The sequence below is a fragment of the Otolemur garnettii genome, unplaced genomic scaffold (assembly GCF_000181295.1).
Source record: "Otolemur garnettii isolate 467f Iridium unplaced genomic scaffold, OtoGar3 scaffold00025, whole genome shotgun sequence".
Classification (NCBI taxonomy): domain Eukaryota; kingdom Metazoa; phylum Chordata; class Mammalia; order Primates; family Galagidae; genus Otolemur; species Otolemur garnettii.
In genome coordinates this window covers 16,778,824-16,798,609 of record NW_003852420.1, presented here as the reverse complement: position 1 = coordinate 16,798,609, position 19,786 = coordinate 16,778,824, and the positions used below count along the sequence as shown (strand labels likewise).

The 19,786-nt window shown below is 47.9% G+C and overlaps 1 protein-coding gene across 3 annotated transcripts in view; it reads left to right on the top strand.

Annotated features, from left to right (window-relative positions):
• GGT7 (gamma-glutamyltransferase 7) overlaps positions 1–18,677 on the top strand; it is a 25,649-nt gene extending 6,972 nt beyond the window's left edge. The window contains exons 2-15 of one of the 3 annotated variants that reach the window (XM_023512214.1): positions 1,203–1,438; positions 1,778–1,929; positions 3,315–3,432; positions 4,253–4,320; positions 4,533–4,606; positions 4,930–5,126; positions 7,741–7,828; positions 9,340–9,467; positions 9,639–9,727; positions 12,567–12,716; positions 12,818–12,935; positions 14,009–14,146; positions 15,583–15,675; positions 17,931–18,677. In XM_023512214.1, coding sequence (XP_023367982.1) covers positions 1,203–1,438; positions 1,778–1,929; positions 3,315–3,432; positions 4,253–4,320; positions 4,533–4,606; positions 4,930–5,126; positions 7,741–7,828; positions 9,340–9,467; positions 9,639–9,727; positions 12,567–12,716; positions 12,818–12,935; positions 14,009–14,146; positions 15,583–15,675; positions 17,931–17,984 — 1,703 coding nt within the window. In that variant the 3' untranslated portion in view covers positions 17,985–18,677. Of the gene's footprint in view, positions 1–1,202; positions 1,439–1,777; positions 1,930–3,314; positions 3,445–4,252; positions 4,321–4,532; positions 4,607–4,929; positions 5,127–7,740; positions 7,829–9,339; positions 9,468–9,638; positions 9,728–12,566; positions 12,717–12,817; positions 12,936–14,008; positions 14,147–15,582; positions 15,683–17,930 lie in introns of all 3 variants that reach the window. The other 2 variants (XM_003788116.3, XM_023512213.1) reach the window with 2 other exon arrangements.
• Positions 18,678–19,786: the final 1,109 nt, after the last annotated feature.

Below are 19,786 nucleotides of genomic sequence, written 5' to 3'. Positions count from 1 at the left end.
CCCGTTGCCTCCAGTATATGGGGCCAGCGCCCTACTCCTTTGGGCCACAGGCGCTGCCCTTTTTTTTTTTTTTTTTTTTGAGACAGAGTCTCACTAAGTCACCCTGGGTAGAGTGCTGTGACATCACAGTTCACAGCAATCTCAAATTCTTGGGCTTAAGCGATTCTCTTGCCTCAGCCTCCCGAGTAGCTGGGACTATAGGCACCCACCACAATGCCTGGCTATTTTTGTTGTTGTAGTTATTTTTGTTTGGCAGACCCAGGCTGGATTCGAACCTGCTAGCTCCAGTTTTTGTGGTTGGCGCCCTAGCTGCTGAGCTACAGGCGCCAAGCCTAGAGGGATCTTTTAAAAACACAAGATATATGGCTTCATATTCTTGCTTAAAACTCCCTAGTGTCCTCCCATAGTTCTTCTGGTAAAATCCCTGTGGGCCTGGTATATCTGGCTTAGCCTCCATGCTTACTGCTCCTTCCCCATGCCTGCTACACCTGAGCCACCCAGGCCTTGGTTATTTATTTTTTTTCTAACACACCAAACACTCAACACATACCCACTTTAATGTACATTAGGCTGGCTCCTCCTTATCCCTCACTTTTCAGCTTAAAAGTTACATCGTGACAGGCTTTCCTGGATTTCTCCAGCTAAACAGCCCTCCTTCCCCTGCCATTATTCTCTGTTATTTCACTCTTCTCTTTCTTCACAGCACCTGCCACAACTTATAATTATATGCTCCTTTGTTTACTTGTTTATTGTCTCTTGCCTCCAGGAGTCTGTGGACCTCACAAGGGTAGGACGTATCTGTTCCTTTCCCCTAGCACCTAGTATAGGGCCAGTCACAGAGTTGCTGAATGAATGAAGGGATAACTGAGGTAAGGTTGGAAGCCAGGGTCTGTCCACTCAGTTTATGTAGCTGCTTCCTTGCACAGAAGGCTGGGCCCCAACTGGGGCAGGATCCTGTTTCCAGGGAGAGCTGAATACCCGCAACCTCCAGGAAGTGTTCTCAGTCCTGCGTCCTCGGTATCTGCCAGGGGTGGGAATTCAGCCTGCCTGCGTCTCAGCTGGGGGTCCCTGGCTAGAGCAGGGCTGGCGGCGGGAGCGGGTTGTGTGGCAGAGGCAGGGAGGAGAAAGTACAGAAGAGTCCCACCTCCAGGTGGGCAGGGCCAGGTAGGCGGCTCCCAGACTCAGTCCCTTGCTGTCCACAGACCCTGACTCCTTCCTGAAGTCTGCGAGGCTGCAGCGGCTGCCGTCCTCGTCCTCAGAAATGGGCAGCCAGGACGGGTCGCCACTACGAGAGACGCGCAAGGACCCCTTCTCGGCAGCAGCATCCGAGTGCTCCTGCCGCCAGGACGGGCTCACGGTCATCGTCACAGCCTGCCTTACCTTTGCCACCGGCGTCACGGTGGCGCTGGTCATGCAGATCTATTTCGGGGACCCCCAGGTGAGGTGGGCAGACAGATGGGGAGGAGCTGGGGAGGAGGGAGTAAGGGGACCCCGAAAACTGGGGAATGGCTAAATGATGAAAGGGAGCTTGGAAATGGGAAGGGGAGAGAGTCGCGACTTGGGAGAGGAAGGTCCCAAAGGCGAGGACTGAGGGGCATGAAGGGGACAGAGCAAGGAAGGGACTTGTAGAAGGCACTTAGGTAATAAGGGGAAAGTCAAGGAGACAGGAGGCCAGGGCGTCCATCCTCACCCTCTGTGGAGGCCCCAGGGTTAGTGAAGGTGCCTTGAGAGACAGAGGGCTCTTACTTGCCCCCACCTAGTCCCCTCTCCCCTCCAGATCTTCCAGCAGGGCGCCGTGGTGACTGATGCTGCTCGTTGCACTTCATTGGGCATTGAGGTACTCAGTAAACAGGGATCTTCTGTGGACGCAGCTGTGGCAGCAGCCTTGTGTTTGGGGATCGTGGCCCCACACACTTCTGGCCTGGGCGGGTAAGGAGCCCTCAGCAGTGGAGGTCTAGGACCCTTGGGCCTACTTCTTGCCTCCTGGTCTATAGGTATCATGTGAGACTCTCAGTTTGGGCAGAGGGCAGCTGGGCCCCAGCTCCTTGCATTTTCTCTTTCTATACCAAATTTCTACCCCCTTCTCCCTGGATGGAATCAAAAGAGTAAAACTACTATATGGAAGACCTGAAGGTGTTTTCATTAGCCCTTTTTACTAGGAAAGGAAATTTGTAAACTAAAAATAGAGTTGCCCAGTGGATGTATAATGTCAATAAGGCGGTGGTATTTAAACTTTTAGGGTCCCGAATCCCTGTGAGTCTGATGAAAGCTATGGGCTTTCTGTCTTCTACAGATACACCTCAGGCTAAGAACTCATAATACAGAGGCTACAAACTGGCCACCTATGGGCAATATTCACACATAAGCTGGTTTGGGGTTTCTTTGGTATAGTGGTTATCACATTCGCCTAAGACAAATAAATAGGTTTGGTTCACACAACTGAATTTTTTAGAAATTTGCTTGTTCTTTCCAGAAGTGTGTTCTTCTGCAAAAGAGAAAAACAAATTAGAAAAAAAAAATGTGATTGTTATTTTTTTTTGTGTTTTTTTGGCCAGGGCTGGGTTTGAACCCGACACCTCCGGCATATGGGGCCAGCACCCTACCCTTTTGAGCCACAGGTGCCACCCGCTATTGTTAAAAAGTTGAGAGTGTTCACAAAAATCCAGATTTCCAGCATCTCTTGAATAATCAGGAGATCTGGTAATACTGGGCCCACATTCCCATATGGCTAAAATTATCTAGAACTGAATAGAAGCTGGTTCTGACGATGGGGGCACATGCTGTCCACTTTGCCATAGTTCCTACCACTCCCTGTTATCCTTCCTGGTTTCCTTATGTTGTTACTTGGCCGCAGGCATTTCAGTTTGTAACCCCCATCTCAGATGTCCTTTAAAAGGAATAAACTGACAAAGACCCTCTCTTGGCTCCTGAAAGCCGTACCAAAGAAATTTGGGTTTTGTACAGTCTATTCTTACATAATCCGGACTTGGGGGAGTAGGAGGGGACATACAAGTAGGCAGGTGCAGGAAGCTGGCAGGGATCCAGCTGTGGTCTAGGGTGGGGGCAGGAGGTAGAACATCCTGCTTTCCCAGTCTCTGGGTTTTCCCTAATCAGGGATTAAAGTCTCCAGTGACAGGCTAAAAGAGGTTCATGACCCTGGGTCCCTGGCCCCTTTCGTTTCATTCTCTATTCTTTTAAGGTGTCTGAGGTAAAGGGCCTGCAGCCCTCACCCCTTGTGGGTTGAAGGGTGACAGGCTAATTGAGCAGAGGGGTGGCATGTTAGCATCACCCTACCCCTTCTGTGTTTCTCCCAGTGGGGGTGTGATGCTGGTCCATGACATCCGCCGAAACGAGAGCCACCTAATTGATTTCCGGGAATCTGCACCAGGAGCCCTCAGGGAAGAGACACTGCAAAGATCCTGGGAGACCAAGGTGGGGACCCTGGTGAGAAGAGAGAGGACAGGGGACTCTCCCTTCATTGCCCTTCTTCTAAACCAAGCATTAATTTGCTGAGTATTTTACTCTGGGAGTGGGAAAAAGAGTTGAACAGGATGCTCTAAGGCTGTGAAGGAGACAGGTGGTCCGCAAATTAAGTAGTGAATAAAAAAATCTGCATGGTTGATAGCAGGTAATACTGCAGCACCTTACTTCATTGGCAGTCTTACCTATCTGCACACAGGAAGGAAGAAGAATGGCTTCTGAGTACCCTGAGATGTTACAGAGCTGCTGCACTAAAACCACACATCTCACTCTGAGACTCTTAACTGTAACTCTCCCAACCCACTACGTTTTAAGGTTAGAGAGGAATTGCTGGAGGCAAACTCATTGTCTGCTGAGAGCAAAGGAAGGATGGAATAACTTGGAAAAATAGCTAGTTAGAGCAGTTCAGAATAATATAGATTAGATTAATGGTAGATTAGAACGAGTAGATTAAATGAAGGTCCCTTGTCTTGTGATCCAGTGTAGACAGGTTTCTGTTTAAACTGGTTATGTCCTGGCTCTTGAAACTTTTGCTCAATTTATAAATCCCTCATCTGTGATAGATAAGGGAAGCCTTTCTGCATTGGCCGATAGAAGTCAGAGAGATGGGAGGGGTACCTGTTTGGGAAAGCTTGTCCCTCCCCTGGGATACTTGGCCTGTGTCTCTCCCCTGTGCCAGCCATCCCTGGCTTGGGGCTCTGCGGAGTTCAGCCCAGCCCCCCCCTTCCAGTGACCTGGTCTCCTCTCTCCCTCGCCTGCCCGCCTTGCCCAGCCTGGGCTCTTGGTGGGGGTCCCCGGAATGGTGAAGGGGCTACACGAAGCTCACCAGCTCTATGGCAGGTAAAGACCCTAGCCCTGGGGACCAGGGACCCTTGTTTGCATTTCTCCTTGGGTGGCCTTTTCCTACCTTCCTGGATTCTTCCTTTCCCAACTCCCCTTCCTAATATCCCCTTCCCTTGCCAGGACTCTCCTTCCCAGGAACCCCCCTCCCCCCAGGACCCCTCCTCCTCCCCCCAGGACTTCCTCCACCCCCTGCTCTCCGGCCCCCCCAGGCTGCCATGGTCCCAAGTCCTGGCCTTCGCAGCAGCTGTGGCCCAAGATGGCTTCAACGTGACTCATGATCTAGGTCAGTAGGGCTGGGGGATGTGGGGAAAGGCATGAGGTTGATAGAGAGGGATGGAGAGTTGGGGCCCAAGCCAGAGAAGATTTCTTTTCCAGTTGGCTCCTCAGACCCCATCCCTACCTCATCCCACTTTTACCTGGAGTCACACTTAAATGAAGGGGTCTGGCAAGGGCTCATAGGCATCCCTACTTCCCCCATAACAGGCTCCTGAGGGACCAGGGCACGTAGAGAGGGCCATTCAGCCCTCATTCACCCCACCTATTATGCGTCTCAGCCATCTGGTCCAGTCCTAGACCCCCTGCCCAGCCTCCTCTCCCTATCCCCAGCCCGAGCCCTGGCTGACCAGCTGCCTCCCAATGTGTCTGAGCGCTTCCGTGAGATGTTCCTACCATTGGGCCGCCCGCCACTGCCTGGCTCTCTGCTGTATCGGCCCGACCTGGCTGAGGTGCTAGATGCACTTGGCACCTCTGGCCCTGCTGCCTTCTATGCAGGTGGCAACCTCACGCTGGAGATGGTAGCTGAGGTGAGTGCTTAGGTTTGGGGGAGTGTGCCCCAAGGACCTTATTGCCACAATATCCTCTTCCCCCTATCTTCCTTCCTCCCTTGCCTTTCTATATGTATTTATTATGGATTGTGCTTATTTGAAATTCTAGAGTAGACAAAACTAACCTCTAGTGATAGAAATCAGATCAGTAGTTGGTGGAGGTGGGGATGAGGCATGAAAACCCCCCTGGAGTGATAGAAGAGTTCTGTCTTGATTGAGAGGTACCACTGGGCTTTTCAGGGCTGGTGCCAACCTGTGTAGGGTCTTGCCATGTGCCTCCCAGACCTAGTGGAGACCCAGCATTAGCCGCAGCTTCCCTAAGCTCACAATCTCTCCCTGCCCTTGGGTTTTTTAGGGACTGAGGGAAACCCCTCTTGCACTGCTAACTGTCAGGACTGGGGAGACTGACACAAAAGGGTGTCATCTGGCTTGGTGCCTGTGGCTTAAATGGCTAAGGTGCCAGGCACATACACCTAAGGTGGCAGGTTCGAATCCAGCCCAGGTCTGCCAAACAACAATGATGGCTGCAACCAAAAAAAAAAAAAAAAAATAGCTAGGCATTGTGGCGGGCGCCTGTGGTCCCAGCTACTTGGGAGGTGGAGGCAGGAGGCTCGATTGAGCCCAGGAGTTGGAGGTTGCTGTGAGCTGTGAGGCCACGAGCACTCTACCCAGGGGGACAGCTTGAGGCTCTGTCTCAAAAAAAAAAAAAATATATATATATATTTAAAAACAAAAAACAAAAGGTTGTTATCCAATCCCAGAGTATCTTAGTCTGAGGCAGTAATAGGTCTGATAACTGTCCTTAATTATCCAAAACTCCTAATGGAAAACTACGTTCAAGATTCAGGCTCGGCACCTGTAGCTCAGCGGCTAGGGCGCCAGCAACATACACCAGAGCTGATGGGTTTGAACCCAGCCTGGGCCTGCCAAACACCAATGATAACTACAACCAAAAAATAGCTGGGTGTTGTGGTGGGCGCCTATAGTCCCAGCTACTTGGGAGGCTGAGGCAAGAGAATTGCTTAAGTCCAAGAGTTTGAAGTTGCTGTGAACTCTGATGCCACAGCACTCTAACGAGAGCAACATAGTGAGACTCTGTCTCAAAAAAAAAAAAAAAGATTCAGATTCACAGACCAACGAAGTGGTTCTCTCAGCTTTGTACTGGGCATGATTATATCTGTCTCCACTGTACAGTTGTGGAAATCAAATAGGTCCGTCATTCATTTAACATTCACAGAGGACCTGCTCTGTGCCTATGCTGGGCATTGGAGGTGTGAATGTGGTTATATAAGCCCATCTCAAACAGATATAACTAGAAAGAGTCCAGGAGAATACTGGCTTTAGATCCTGGTGGCTCTAGGGGCTCAACCCATATTATTGAGACTTGGTCTCTCTCTCTTTCTCTGTCTCTCTCTTGTTCTCTCTCTCTCTTTCTCTCTATCTCTTCCAGACCCCATCTCTAGCTCATCCTACCCTTACTTGGAGGCAACCTTAAATAAGGGGATTTGAGAAGGGCCCATACACATCCCTGCCTTCCCCATAACAGACTGGATTCATTCTCACTCATATCCTTCCATCTGCTACCCACTAGGCCATCCTAGGCCATCCTTCCAGCATGCTATTCCAGAGAAATTCCTCATTCCCAGGAGTTTCAGCAGGAGCCTCAAGGTTATGTCTCATTAGCCTGCCACATGACTATTCTAAGACCAATTACTGTGGCATAGAAAGGAATGCTCTGATTGGCCAGACCTAAGGCCAAGTGCCCTCTCTTGGAGGTGGAGAAGAAAATGGAGACCCTAACAAAGACCATCAGTACTTTGAAAGAAAAAAACCCAATGTTGATAAACTTGCCAGACAAAAGAACGCATGTCAGACAAGAAATGCAATGTGTAATTCACCAGCAGTAGATAAATCAAGGGTTTCAAATACTAAAAAGTACAAAAAAGTAGAAGATTCAGAGTGGTCTCAATAATTTAGGATTGAAAATAGCACACTGGATAGGATGGAATGAACCCATTGGTTTGTATAAGATTGGTTCATTAGTAAATAAAGCGTGGCCAGTTATGTCCAATACAGGTGAGGTCTACCAGGGTCATTCAGAGTTCATGGTTTTATGGTGACTTCAGTTGGTTGTGGTAAGATGCACAATTCAGTTTTAATATCTCTTAGACAAGTGCTGCTGTAAGTGGAAAATCTTGTTCTTACATAGTCAGGGCAGCATGTGCAAAGACATGAAGGCACGAGTTCAAGAACTGCAGGTCACTCTAAGGTTGTGTAGAGCTCACTGGGGAATAGCAGAACAGGGGGGAGAGGTTTGCAGAGGCCAGATCACAAGGGGTCTTGAGTGCCAAGCTAAGGAGGTCATTCATGGAACGTACCCAGCACATATATGCCTAGCATATAGTAGGTGCTCAAAATTGGTGCTTTCCCTGCTTCTTTTTTCCTGGGGTACTTCCTAATGTCCCCAGAGGCCATGATGGGAGTTGTGAAATGCACACAAGTTGGTAACAGCTGTTGTGTCTATGATTGAAACATGTATCATAGGCCAACCCCACATGCTCAACGGTGGTGGGAATCATTCTTTCTGTTCCAGGCTCAGCATGCAGGTGGTGTCATAACCGAGGAAGACTTCAGCAATTACAGTGCACTTGTGGAGAAGCCTGTGTGTGGCGTGTATAGAGGTGACCTCTCCCCCAGCTCCCAGGGTACCCACTCAGGAGAAGCCTCTCAGTCTATAGCCACATCCATTTGGCCTAGAGACTGCCCTCTATCTCAGAGGAGAGAAACTGAGGCAGTGAGCTGCCTGGGCAACTGTCGAAGCAATCCAAAGCCAGCCCATTTTCTGAAGCAGCTTTGGAGTCATTTACTCTAAGTATTTAGGATATGGGGTGGGTGGATCTAGTCAAAGACTCAGACCTGGAAGTTTGGGTTCTGGCCATAGGTTTTCTTGATCGGGGCTCTGTGTTGCCTCAGCCCCATTCTCCCTACCCTGTACTTCCTAAGATGAATTTTTAAGCCCAAAGTCCATCTAAGCTTCAGGGTAGAATAAACTCTTTAGGACAGTCATAGACTGATCCCCTCACTGTGCCCAAAGGAAACTGAAGCCCAAGGATGGGATCGAACTTAACCTGCCAAACTTAAAACCAGCAGAGAACCCAAAAAGCCAAGGTTATGACATGGATAGAGTCTGTTTGTTAAACCCAAAGTGGTAGATTCTGGGTCCTTCAGAAAGTTCTTAGGTTCTCTCTCCTGTAGGAGGACCAGATCACCGCAAGCCCCAGGAAAGGCTGCCTCTGAGTTCATGTTTCCAGGCCTCAGTCTCCGGCCTGATTCCTTTGCCAGGGGTAGTGGTATAAGGTGCCATGGAAAAAGCATAGCTTTGGAGCCAGGAGGACCTGGGTTGGAATACCAGCTGCACCCTTCACCTTCCCACTCTTAGCCTTGGTTCTCTCCTTAAAATGGGCATCATAATCACCACCATGAGCTGGTCTAGGAAGTTGCCCTGATCAGGGTGGGCACTGAGTGTGTATTAGACTTTGCATTTTCCCTCCCTAGCCTGGGTTGTCTTGGCAATACCAGTACTTTGAGTGCTGTGGCCTCCCCTTGACTCCTATGACTTTGGATCAGTTGCCTTTCTGTGCTACCATTTCTACCCCTTTATAAGATGGGAATGACAACAGTACCCATCGTGAGGATTAAATGAGATGAGTTAGTTAGTTAATGTTGGTATTATATGCCAGGTATTATTACTACTTTCATGTCCAAATATCTAATCACAGAGTAGGAAGTATGGGGTTGGGTGGGAACCTCAGGGGACGTAGACGGTGTCCTAGCCTGTGGGAGGAGCTGAAAGGAGACATGGCAAACCAGGAATCTGAACATTTGGTCACCTATTCCTGCTCTGCCTGCAATGGGACTCTGGGCAAGTCATGGCCCTTTTAAGACTTGGTTTTCTCACACAGCAGAGGAAATTGGTGACCAGTGTTCTGAGTTTGAGTCCTGACTCTGCCCTTGACTTGCTCTGTGAACTCGAGTGGGTTCCTTTGCCTCTCAGTGCTTCAGTTTCCCCATCTAATGAAGGGGCTCAGTGCAGGGGGCTCAGTGTCTGTAATGTTGGGATATGGAGATGGGATATAGGATATAAAGATGCCTTGACTTCTCCCCTGCCATTGGTCATTTCCTTTCCTTCCAGGCCATCTGGTTCTCAGTCCCCCACCCCCGCACACGGGCCCTGCCCTCATCAGTGCTCTCAACATCCTTGAGGGCTTTAATCTCACCAGCCTGGTATCCCGAGAACAGGCTCTTCACTGGGTGGCAGAGGTAAGGCCAACTTCTCCACCTCACCCTGAATTTGGGGGCACTAGGAGTAGCAAGATGGGGTACTGCCAGAGGGTAGGACTAAATCACCTCCAAGTTTTCTCACAAAGATCCACTGGATGTGGGTGTGGGAGGGGCCTGGAAGCCCCTTCCACATCCCTGCTGTGTTTTCAGACCCTGAAGATCGCATTAGCCCTGGCCAGCAGACTGGGAGATCCTGTCTATGATTCTACCATCACAGAGAGCATGGATGATATGCTCAGGTGGGTCCTGGGCAGGACACTGTGGGCTGCAGAGGTGGTGGATATGGGGAAAGGATCAGGTGAAAAGCACCTGGTGTTGAAATAGGCCTGAAGTCCCAAGTCGATTTTAGCACAGATACAACTCACAGTGTAACACTGGGTGTATCTCCCTACACTTTACCTTTCCTATCTGTACAATGAGTTGGCCTCCTTAATGTGCTCTTCCTCCTCCGTGAGCCTTCCTACTCTCCCTTTTGAGTGGAAAAAGAAAGCCTAGGCTCAGTGCCTGTGGCTCAAGTGGCTAAGGCACCAGCCACATACACCTGAGCTGGCAGGTTCGAATCCAGCCCGGGCCTGCCAAACGACAATGATGGCTGCAACCAAAAACTAGCCGGGCATTGTGGTGGGTGCCTGTAGTCCCAGCTACGTGGGAGGCGGACGCAGGAGAATCGCCTGAGCCCAGGAGTTGGAGGTTGCTGTGAGCCTTGATGCCATGGCACTCTATCCAGGGTGACGGCTTGAGGCTGTGTCTCAAAAAAAAGAAAGAAAGCTGATAACAATAAAAATAGTCTCTCAACAAATACTGGAGGTGATGGGAATTTTGAGTATAATATATCTTCACTGGCAACATTAACAAAGCTGTAAGATTGTGGGCTCTGATGATACTGTCTCCACTTAAATAACTGCAGCCGTAGGCAAGTAATTTAAACTCTCTTTAAGTCTCACTTGCTACAAGGGGACCTGACAATAATGGTATCAGCTTCACAAGGCTATAGTGAGGACTAAAGATCATACGTGTAAATCACTTACCACATTGTCTGGGTACATAACACATGTTCAACAAATGTCAGTTATTATTATCAGTAATTGTCAATAGGGGTAAGAATGGTTAATATTAACTGTTACTATACCTGACTTACAGGCTAGCTAAAGGAAAATCAGAAGCAAAAAAACTCAGTTATTGTAAATTTGTATTGTTACTCAAACAACCCTCAATGAATTCAGTTGGAAATGATGAGACTAAATAAATAGTTTATATAAAAAGCAAAAAGGCAGCAACCCAAAACAACCACCACCTCAAAGCCACAAAGATGAAGTATAAAACCTAAAAACTCTTCCTTTGTCCAGACCACCTGAAATAAAGCCCTCTGTGCCTATTCTGTATGGCCACCAGCCTTTTTGGTTCAAAACAGAATAAATGTCTTCAGTAAACCTTGGTAACTTATCATTCTGTTAATATTGTGGATAATCCAGCTTACCATTAGTAGGTCAGAAACCACCCTCAGTTTAAAAAGTCCATAGAATTACATGTTATTTCTAAGATCAGTGCGAACTTAGCTCTAAGACACACACACCTTATATGAAATCTATTCATCTAATTCACCCAATACATAGTTATCGAGGGCTTATTATGTACCAGGTCTTCCTTGCCTTTTAAAAAAATTCTAACAGAAAGTAAAGATTCCTGTATACAAAAATCCTCCACCAACTAAACTCTTAATAAAACATTAGTTCTAAGGGCCAAGTGCAGTGGCTCACACCTGTATCCTAGCACTCTGGGAAGCTGAGGTGGGCAGATTGCTTGAGCTCAGGAGTTCGAGACCAGCTTGAGCAAGAGCAATACCCTGTCTCTAAAAATAGATGGGCCAGACATTGTGGCAAGCACCTGTAGTCCCAGCCACTTGGGAGGCTGAGGCCAGAGAATTGCTTGCCTAAGAGTTTGAGGTTGCTGTGAGCTATGATGCCATAGCACTCACCCTCAGGGTGACTGAGTGAGATTCTATCTCCAAAAAATAAAATAAAACATTAGTTCTAGACCAGCGGTTCTCGACCTGTGGGTCGTGACCCACAGGAATTGTATTAAAGGGTCCCAGCATTAGGAAGGTTGAGAACCACTGTTCTAGACTATAAACATTAGGGTTTTTAAAATTTTATTTTTTTTTTGTTTTGAGACAGAACCTCAAGCTGTCACCCTGGGTAGAGTGCTGTGATATCACAGCTCACAGCAACCTCCAACTCCTGGGCTCAAGCGATTCTCCTGCCTCCACTTCCCAAGTAGCTGGGATTATAGGTGCCCAGCTATTTTTTGGTTGCAGCCATCATTGTTGTTTGGCAGGCCTGGGCTGGATTTGAACCCACCAGCTCAGGCATTTGTGGCTAGTGCCTTAGCCGCTTGAGCCACAGGCTCTGAGCTTAAACATTAGTTTAAATGAATCCAGTTTGTTGATTCAAAATAAACATTTCCGGCTTGGTCCCTGTAGCTCAAGCAGCTAGGGTGCCAGCCAGATACACCGGAGCTGGTGGGTTCAAATCTAGCCCAGGCCCACCAAACAATGACAACTACAGTTTAAAAATAGCTAGGCGTTGTGGCGGACGCCTATAGTCTCAGCGACTTGGGGGACTGAGGCAAGAGAATTGCTTAAGCCCAAGAGTTTGAGGTTGCTGTGAGCTGTGATGCTACAGCACTCTACTGAGGGCAACATAGTAAGACTGTCTCAAAAAAATAAAATAAAATAAACATTTCAGAGCATCCACTATGTACCAGGCACCTTCATAGAAAGAATTTAGTGAGTAAAGTCAAGTAATTAAAAGGCTCTTGATTTAAACATTAAATAAATTAAAAGTTGGTTCTAGAAGAGAATCTGAATAACACCTAAATAAATTAATTCAGTTCACCAGCTATTTTCTGGGTATTTTCTACATGTAGGCAGTCAGAGAGCTTCTGCCCTCATAGATCTAATATCAATGTGAGGGAAGTAGATTTAATCAAGTAATCACACAAACAAACATCACAAAGTGTGGTAGGCAGGGTGTTATGAGAGCCTGTTGTGTGCTCATTCTTTGCCCCTTGTCTTTTCAGCAAAGTGGAGGCCGCCTACCTCCGAGGCCACATCAATGACTCCCAGGCAGCCCCTGCCCCACTCCTGCCTGTCTATGAGCTAGATGGAGCACCCACAGCTGCCCAGGTGCTGATCATGGGCCCTGATGACTTCATTGTGGCCATGGTTAGGTATGCCTGGAACAAGGGATCCTCTGAACCAGCAGGGAGGTGGGGACTGTGTGAAGGTGAAGACAGGCACAGGGCTCACCTGACCACATCTTTGTCCCTAGCTCCCTGAACCAGCCCTTTGGCAGTGGCCTCATCACCCCCTCGGGAATCCTGCTCAACAGCCAGATGCTGGACTTCTCCTGGCCCAACAGGACTGCTAACCACTCTGCACCTAGCCTGGTAAAGTCTTACTTTCCTCCCCTGCTGGGGACCCTGAGGCTAGGAGGTGTGGTGGTATGGCTGTGCCTTTTGCTCTATTTTTCTCTAGGGTCTTTTTTTTTTTTTTTTTTTTGTGAAATGGAGTCTCACTCTGTCACCCTGGGTAGAATGCCATGGCATCATAGCTCACAGCAACCTCAGACTCCTGGGCTCAAGTGATTCTCTGCCTCAGCCTCCTGAATAGCTGGGTCTACAGGTACTTGCCACAACACCCAGCTACTTTTAGAGGTGGGGGTCTTACTCTAGCTCAGGCTGGTCTTAAACTTGTGAGCTCAGGGAGTCCACCCTGCCTAGGCCTCCCAGAGTGTTGGAATTATAGGTGTGAGCCACTGCACCCGGCCTTTTAGGGTCTTTTATTATAAAGAAAAGAAGCCTAAACAAGATGTTCACTTCATCTGCAGCCCTGCTAAGTCTGGGTCGTGGAACCTAGTAAGTCCAAAGAACCCTCATCCCATCTGTCACTGTCTGACTTTGTGACCTGGAGAAAGTCTTACCTCTCTTTGGGCATTTTCTTCACCTACGCAATGCGGGTATTGCCCCCATTTGATGTTTAGGCCACTCTCTAGTGCTAGTGGTCTGTTACTGCATGATGCTGAGCTGATGGGGCTCAGCCCTATGGCCAGACATCAAAGAGGGACACAGGAGGGGGGAATGTAGGAATTTTTTTGTAGATGGAGATCAGCACTCATATACCCCGCAAGCTGGGGCCCTGGCTGGGCAGAGACACACAGAGCTATTCAGGGTGGGGATTAGTCTTTCTTCCTCACTGCCATCTTTCTTGGCTTAGTCCTTTCCCCTGCTGCCCATAGCAGCCTAATAGCTCCACATACCACTTCCCTTATCCTCCTCAGCCATCCAGGAATCCTGCGTATTTTACAGATAACATGCTATTGTCCAGGAAGGGACCAGTCTCCCAGGAAAACTGGGCCTATGGAAGATGTAAAGGAGGGAGAGAGGTTGGAAGGGTGGTAGAGTGACCCTTTCCATATCTTGCCCCAGCCCATATCCCCCTTGTCTCTGTACTTTAACAACAGGAAAACTCAGTGCAGCCGGGGAAACGGCCACTCTCTTTCCTGCTGCCCACTGTGGTCCGACCAGCAGAGGGGCTCTGTGGGACCTACCTTGCCCTGGGAGCCAATGGAGCTGCTCGGGGCCTCAGTGGACTGACCCAGGTAAGGTTTCTTCCATGGCAGCTCTTTTGCAGCCAAGAGCCAAGCTGTGGTCTGGGCTGAAGAGGCTCTATATATCTGTGGCTTGTTTTTATCTCTTACGCAGCAAGCATGAGCTGAGGCTGCTTTGTGCCAGCCCTATCTTAGGCAAAGGGAATGTGGGCTGCAACTGGGTTTCTTAGTGAAAATGGAGCTTTGATGCTCCCTGTCTTCCTAGGTTGCCGGATCTAGAATTAAAAAGAGATATAGCAATTGGGCTGCCTGGGTTCTTTCAACCTCAAGTCCCATCATCCCTCACCACGCATCTGAATAGACAATCAGTTCTCTTTAGGGTCTGATTTTGAAAGGAAGGGCATATTACTCTCCAGAACAACTCAAAACAGTTCTAAGACTGTCTTGAGACCCTGATATATGTGCCAGGCACATATTTGGCCAGATAGTGAATTAACTATCCTGAGCTTTGGCATCTGACACCCCTAGGTTCCAGCCCAAGTGCTATTAGTTCCAGTCATGTGATGCTAGGGATTCACTTAACCTCTCTGAACCTGTCTCCTCATTTATAAAACAGAAATAATAACAATAGCTAACATTTAAGTGCTGGGCACTGTGTTATACATATTAACCCTTTTAAGCATCCCATAACTCTGGGAGGAATCCTTATTTCTATTTTATAGATGAGGAGACTGAAGTCCAGAGAGATTAAGAAGTTTAGTCAAGGCCAGGCACAATGGCTCATGCCAGTAATCCTAGCACTCCGGGAGGCTGAGGCAGCCTGAGCTCACGGATTCAAGACTAGCCTGAGCAAGAGCAAGACCCCGCCTCTAAAAATTGCCAGGCATTGTGGCAGGTGGCAGGCGCCTGTAGTCCCAGCTACTTGGGAGGCTGAGGCAAGGGGATCACTTGAGCCCAAGAGTTTAGATTGCTGTGAGCTGTGGCACCATGCCACTTTATCAAGGGCAACAAAGTAAGACTCTGTCTCAAAACAAAAGGAAGTTCCATCAAGTTTCTTCAGCTTGTAAGAGTGGGCAGGCAGTTCATTCCGTTCCAGAGCCTACTCACACTCCTAACTGCTAAGCTAAAACTACCTGCATTCTGCCCTAGGCCACCCCTAGGTATTAACTGTGTCTTCTCCAGAGAGAAAGGAGGGGACCCCTGGGCTAGATTACAGGACTGGGTGCTAATAGTGCCTCTTTTCTGGCTTCTTCTAAACTCTGGAGTGAATCATTATCCTTCTTTGGCCCTGAGTTTTCCCCCCTCTATGAAGTAGGGACAGTCATCCCAAGCTTGCCTGTCTTCTGGGGCTGTTGAGAGGCTCAGATGACACCTTTGGTGTAAGGGTTCCAGACACTAAGGAGTTGGGACCAAGGGTGAGAGCCAGGAAGTCCTGAATCATCATCTCAAGACAACCCTGATTTTTTCTGCCCCTTGGCTACCCACAGGTTCTGCTGAATGTCTTGACCTTGAACCGTAACCTGAGTGACAGCCTGGCTCGTGGCCGCCTGCACCCGGACCTGCAGTCCAACCTTCTGCAGGTGGACAGTGAGTGCAGAACAGAGACCCCATAGGGTGGGCACAGGGGCAGGTGGAGAAAAGAGCAACCACTAAGAGTGCTCCTGCCTCCACCAGCATCCATCCCCTACCAGTAAAAGTTTGTTTTTTTTCGACAAATTCCTACTGAAGCAATTAATGGTTGCGGATTAGAACCAGTCTTGCTAGCTCAGCGCCTGTGGCTCAAGCAGCTAAGGCGCCAGCCACATACACCTGAGCTGGCGGGTTCGAATCTGCCTGGGCCCGCCAAAGAACAGTGACAACTACAACCAAAAAATAGCCAAGCATTGTGGCAGGTGCCTGTAGTCCTAGCTACTTGGGAGGCAGAGGTAGAAGAATCTTTTGAGCCCAGGAGTTGGAGGTTGCTGTGGGCTGTGATGCCACGGCACTCTGCCCAGGGTGACAGCTTCAGGCTCTGTCTCAAAAAAGAAAAAAAAAAGAACCAGTCTTGCCATTTCCTGGCTGTGTGGCCTTGGGACATCCATTTCTCAACTCTGAACCTCAGTTTTCTCATTTGTAAAATAAGATACAGTTGTTCATTCTTCAAATCTTCATTTATTCAGCACTTTACATTGAACACCCATTGAGTGTCAGGCATCAGCCTAGGTGCTAGGGAAACTGCATTTACAGGTAGACAGGAAAATAATTAATCAAGGAAATGTGAGACAGTAAAATAAGTGCTCTGCTGAACATTAAAGCAGGATGGTGAAACAGGATTGATTTAATGATCAGGGAAGTTTTCTCTTTAGTGACATTGAAACCGAGATCTGGAGAGTGAGAAACATCCCACCATATAAAGAACTTGGGCAGAGCTTTGTAGGTCAAGGGAGCAAATGCAAAGAACTCAGAGAAGGAGTGGGTTTGAGGAATAAAAAGGAAACCAAAGTGACTGAGGATGAGATGAGATCAGGCAGGCAAGCAGGGGCCAGATCTTAGACCTTATAGGTTATCATAAGGATATAGATTTTCCTATAAGAACCTCAGAGGCTTAATTTTAGATACAGCTTAATTTTTTAAGTGGGAAAGTGTGTATACTTTTGAGGAGTTTTTAGTATAACAATCGCTATACTATGCTAGTCCAAAAGAATACAGAATTGGAGTCAGGCACAGTGACTTACACCTATAATGCTAGCATGTGCTGAGAGGCCAAAGCAGGAGGACTACTTGAATTCAGGAGCAAAGTGAGAGCCCAGTCTCTACTAAAAACCAAAACACTAGCTGGGTATTATGGTGGACGCCTGTGGTACCAACTACTCAGGCTGAGGCAGGAGGATCACTTGAGCCCAGGAGTCTGAGGTTCCTGTGAGCAAGGCTGATGCCATGGCACTCTAGTCTGGGGTAATAGAGTGAAACTCTATCTCAAAAAAAAAGAAAAAAGAATACAGAATTGATTGAAGAACAGTCCTGCCTGTTCAGGACTTTTTAAAAGAAACAGACTCACAGAAGTTATAAATTAGTCAAAGATGAACTTGTAAATCACAGGACTAAGATAAGGACATATACCCAGCTAATTACCAAAGACTCAATTCTTTATTGCTACTTGGGATGCTGAGGCAGAAGGATTGCTTGAACCCAGGAGTATGAGATTGCTATGAGCTAGGTTGATGCCATGGCACTCTACCTAGAGCAACAGAGTAAGATTGTCTCCAAAATAAAAAAAGGGAAATGAGATAAATTGAGAGAGGTAGCAAGGTCCCAGATGATGTTGGGCCATAGAGGCCTTGGTAAGGACTTTGAATTCTATTCTAAGACCCAAAGGTGTTGGAAGGTTTTGAACAGGGGAACTGGCAAGATCTGACTAATGTTTAAAAGGATCTCTTTGGCTACTGTGTGAACAGGTTATAAGGAGGGCAAGACTGGAAGCCAGGAAAATAATTAGTAGACTGTGCAGTGACCTGCAAGTAGTAAAGGCCAGTTTGCCTAGGCAGATGGAGATGAAGACCCCAGAGTCCTTTCTCCAATATTAAGAATTACTGTGTATTATCACTTACTATATACAAGGCTCTGAGCTCAGTGCTTTCTGTGTATTTTCTCCTTTGATCCCTGAAATAACTTCGTGTTTTCATACAATTCCTATTAATATTTGAGGAGACTGAGGCTCAGAGAGGTAAAGCCATTTGCCCAAGCTCATACAGCTCTTTGGTGAGCAACCAGGACTAGAACTTAGGTCTGACTATAGGATTTCTCAGCCAGGGCTTTGAATGCTCTTAATATGTGTATGTTGGTGGTTGGTTTTCAGGTGAGTTCACAGATGAAGAGATTGAGTTCCTGGAAGCCAGGGGTCACCATGTAGAGAAGGTAGATGTCTTATCCTGGGTCCATGGCAGTCGGAGAACCAACAACTTCATCATCGGTGTGAAGGACCCTCGGAGCCCAGATGCAGCTGGAGCCACCATCCTATAGAACAATGGGGTGGGGCAGGGTCTCTGCTCCCTAACTTTGCATGTTCCCAGAGTCCCTCCTTCTCCCAGGTTTGGTCTCAGGGGGACCCCAGGGATGCCCCAGATTAGGGGCCAGAGGAGATGCTTAGCAAACCTAATCCCAGGATAACTGGAAAATTCTCCATGAGGAGGCCTGTAGTGGTGGTGGTGGTAAGTGTCAGTATCCAAGACCAAGCAGGTAGGACCTCGAGGAGTCAGATTATTTGTCCATCTGTCTTCTCTCCTCCATCAGCCATGCTGGCCCTGAGCTTAGGGATGTGCTTGCAAACCCTTTGTGAGGGTCTTATAACCCCAACATCTCCAGACTGGCCTGACCTGGGCCTTGTCTTCCAGCTCCCTTCTCCTGTCCCCAGCCTCATTTCTTAAATGACTAGGAATTTTTTAATGGACCATCATGGGGAGAGGATGCTCCTCTCCTCTTCTCACCAGGTTGAGGTGGGGGCCTTGCATCTGGTGGTCCCCAGGGTGTGGGGTAGGGGTGGGGGTGGGGACCAGCTCAGGGGCTTCCATTTGCAAAGGGGAATTAAAGGAAGAATATTGCTTAACCATGGCTTTGGCTTGATTTATGTTTAACTGGGATGGTGGGTAGAAGTGGGAGAGGAGACCTCAGCTCACTCTGTCCCAGCAGCCCTGACTCCATGGCAAGCTGCAGTCAACTTTGTGGAAGCCATAGTAATATCTGCTGTCTATCCAAAACTCGTACTACTAATAATAATTAATAACAATAACTATTCTTTTTTTTTTTTTAGACAGAATTTCACTTTGTTGCCCTCAGTAGAGTGCAGTGGTGTCACAGCTCACAGCAACCTCCGGCTCTTGGGCTTAGGCAATTGTCTTGCCTCAGCCTCCTGAGTAGCTGGGAGTTACAGGCACTTGCCGCAACACCCAGCTATTTTTCTGTTACAGTTTGCCCGGGGCCAGGTAAAAATCCACCACCCTTGGTATATGGGGCCAGCGCCCTACCCACTGAGCCACAGGTGCCGTCCAACAATAACTATTCTAGATAACATCTAGTCTTCATTACAAACCTCATGAAGAAGGTACTAATCTTTTTAATTTCCTTTTTTTTGAGACAAATTCTTACTCTGTCACCCTGGTAAAGTACTGTGCCATCATAGCTCACAGCAACCCCAAACTCTTGGGCTCAAGCAATCCTCTTGCCTCAGCCTCTCAAGTAGTTGGGACTTTAGGCACCCAGTACAATGTAATTTTTCAATTTTTTAGTAGATATGGGGTGTCACTTTTGCTCAGGCGGTCTCAAACTCCTGAACTCAGGTGATCCACTCACCTTGGCCTGCCAGAATGCTAGGAATATAGGTGTGAGCCACCGCACCTGGCTGAAGATACTAATCTTATTCCCATTTCAGTGATGAAAAACAGACAAAAAGAGGCTAAAGAACTTGTCTAAGGTTCTTCATTTCTTAAATAGAAGGATGAGAGTTCATTCTCAGGATGTCCAACTCCAGCATCTGTGCTTTTAACTAATTTCACATCTGCTACTTGAACTATTTGTTACAAACTATCCTGCATATACAGTAGAACCTCTGTAAGTTGACTACCTGGAGGACTCTAACAAACTGGTCAACAGACAGAGGTGGTTAACATAAAGAACTAGGCCTTAGTACATGTAGTGGATGTCCAGTCTATAAAAATT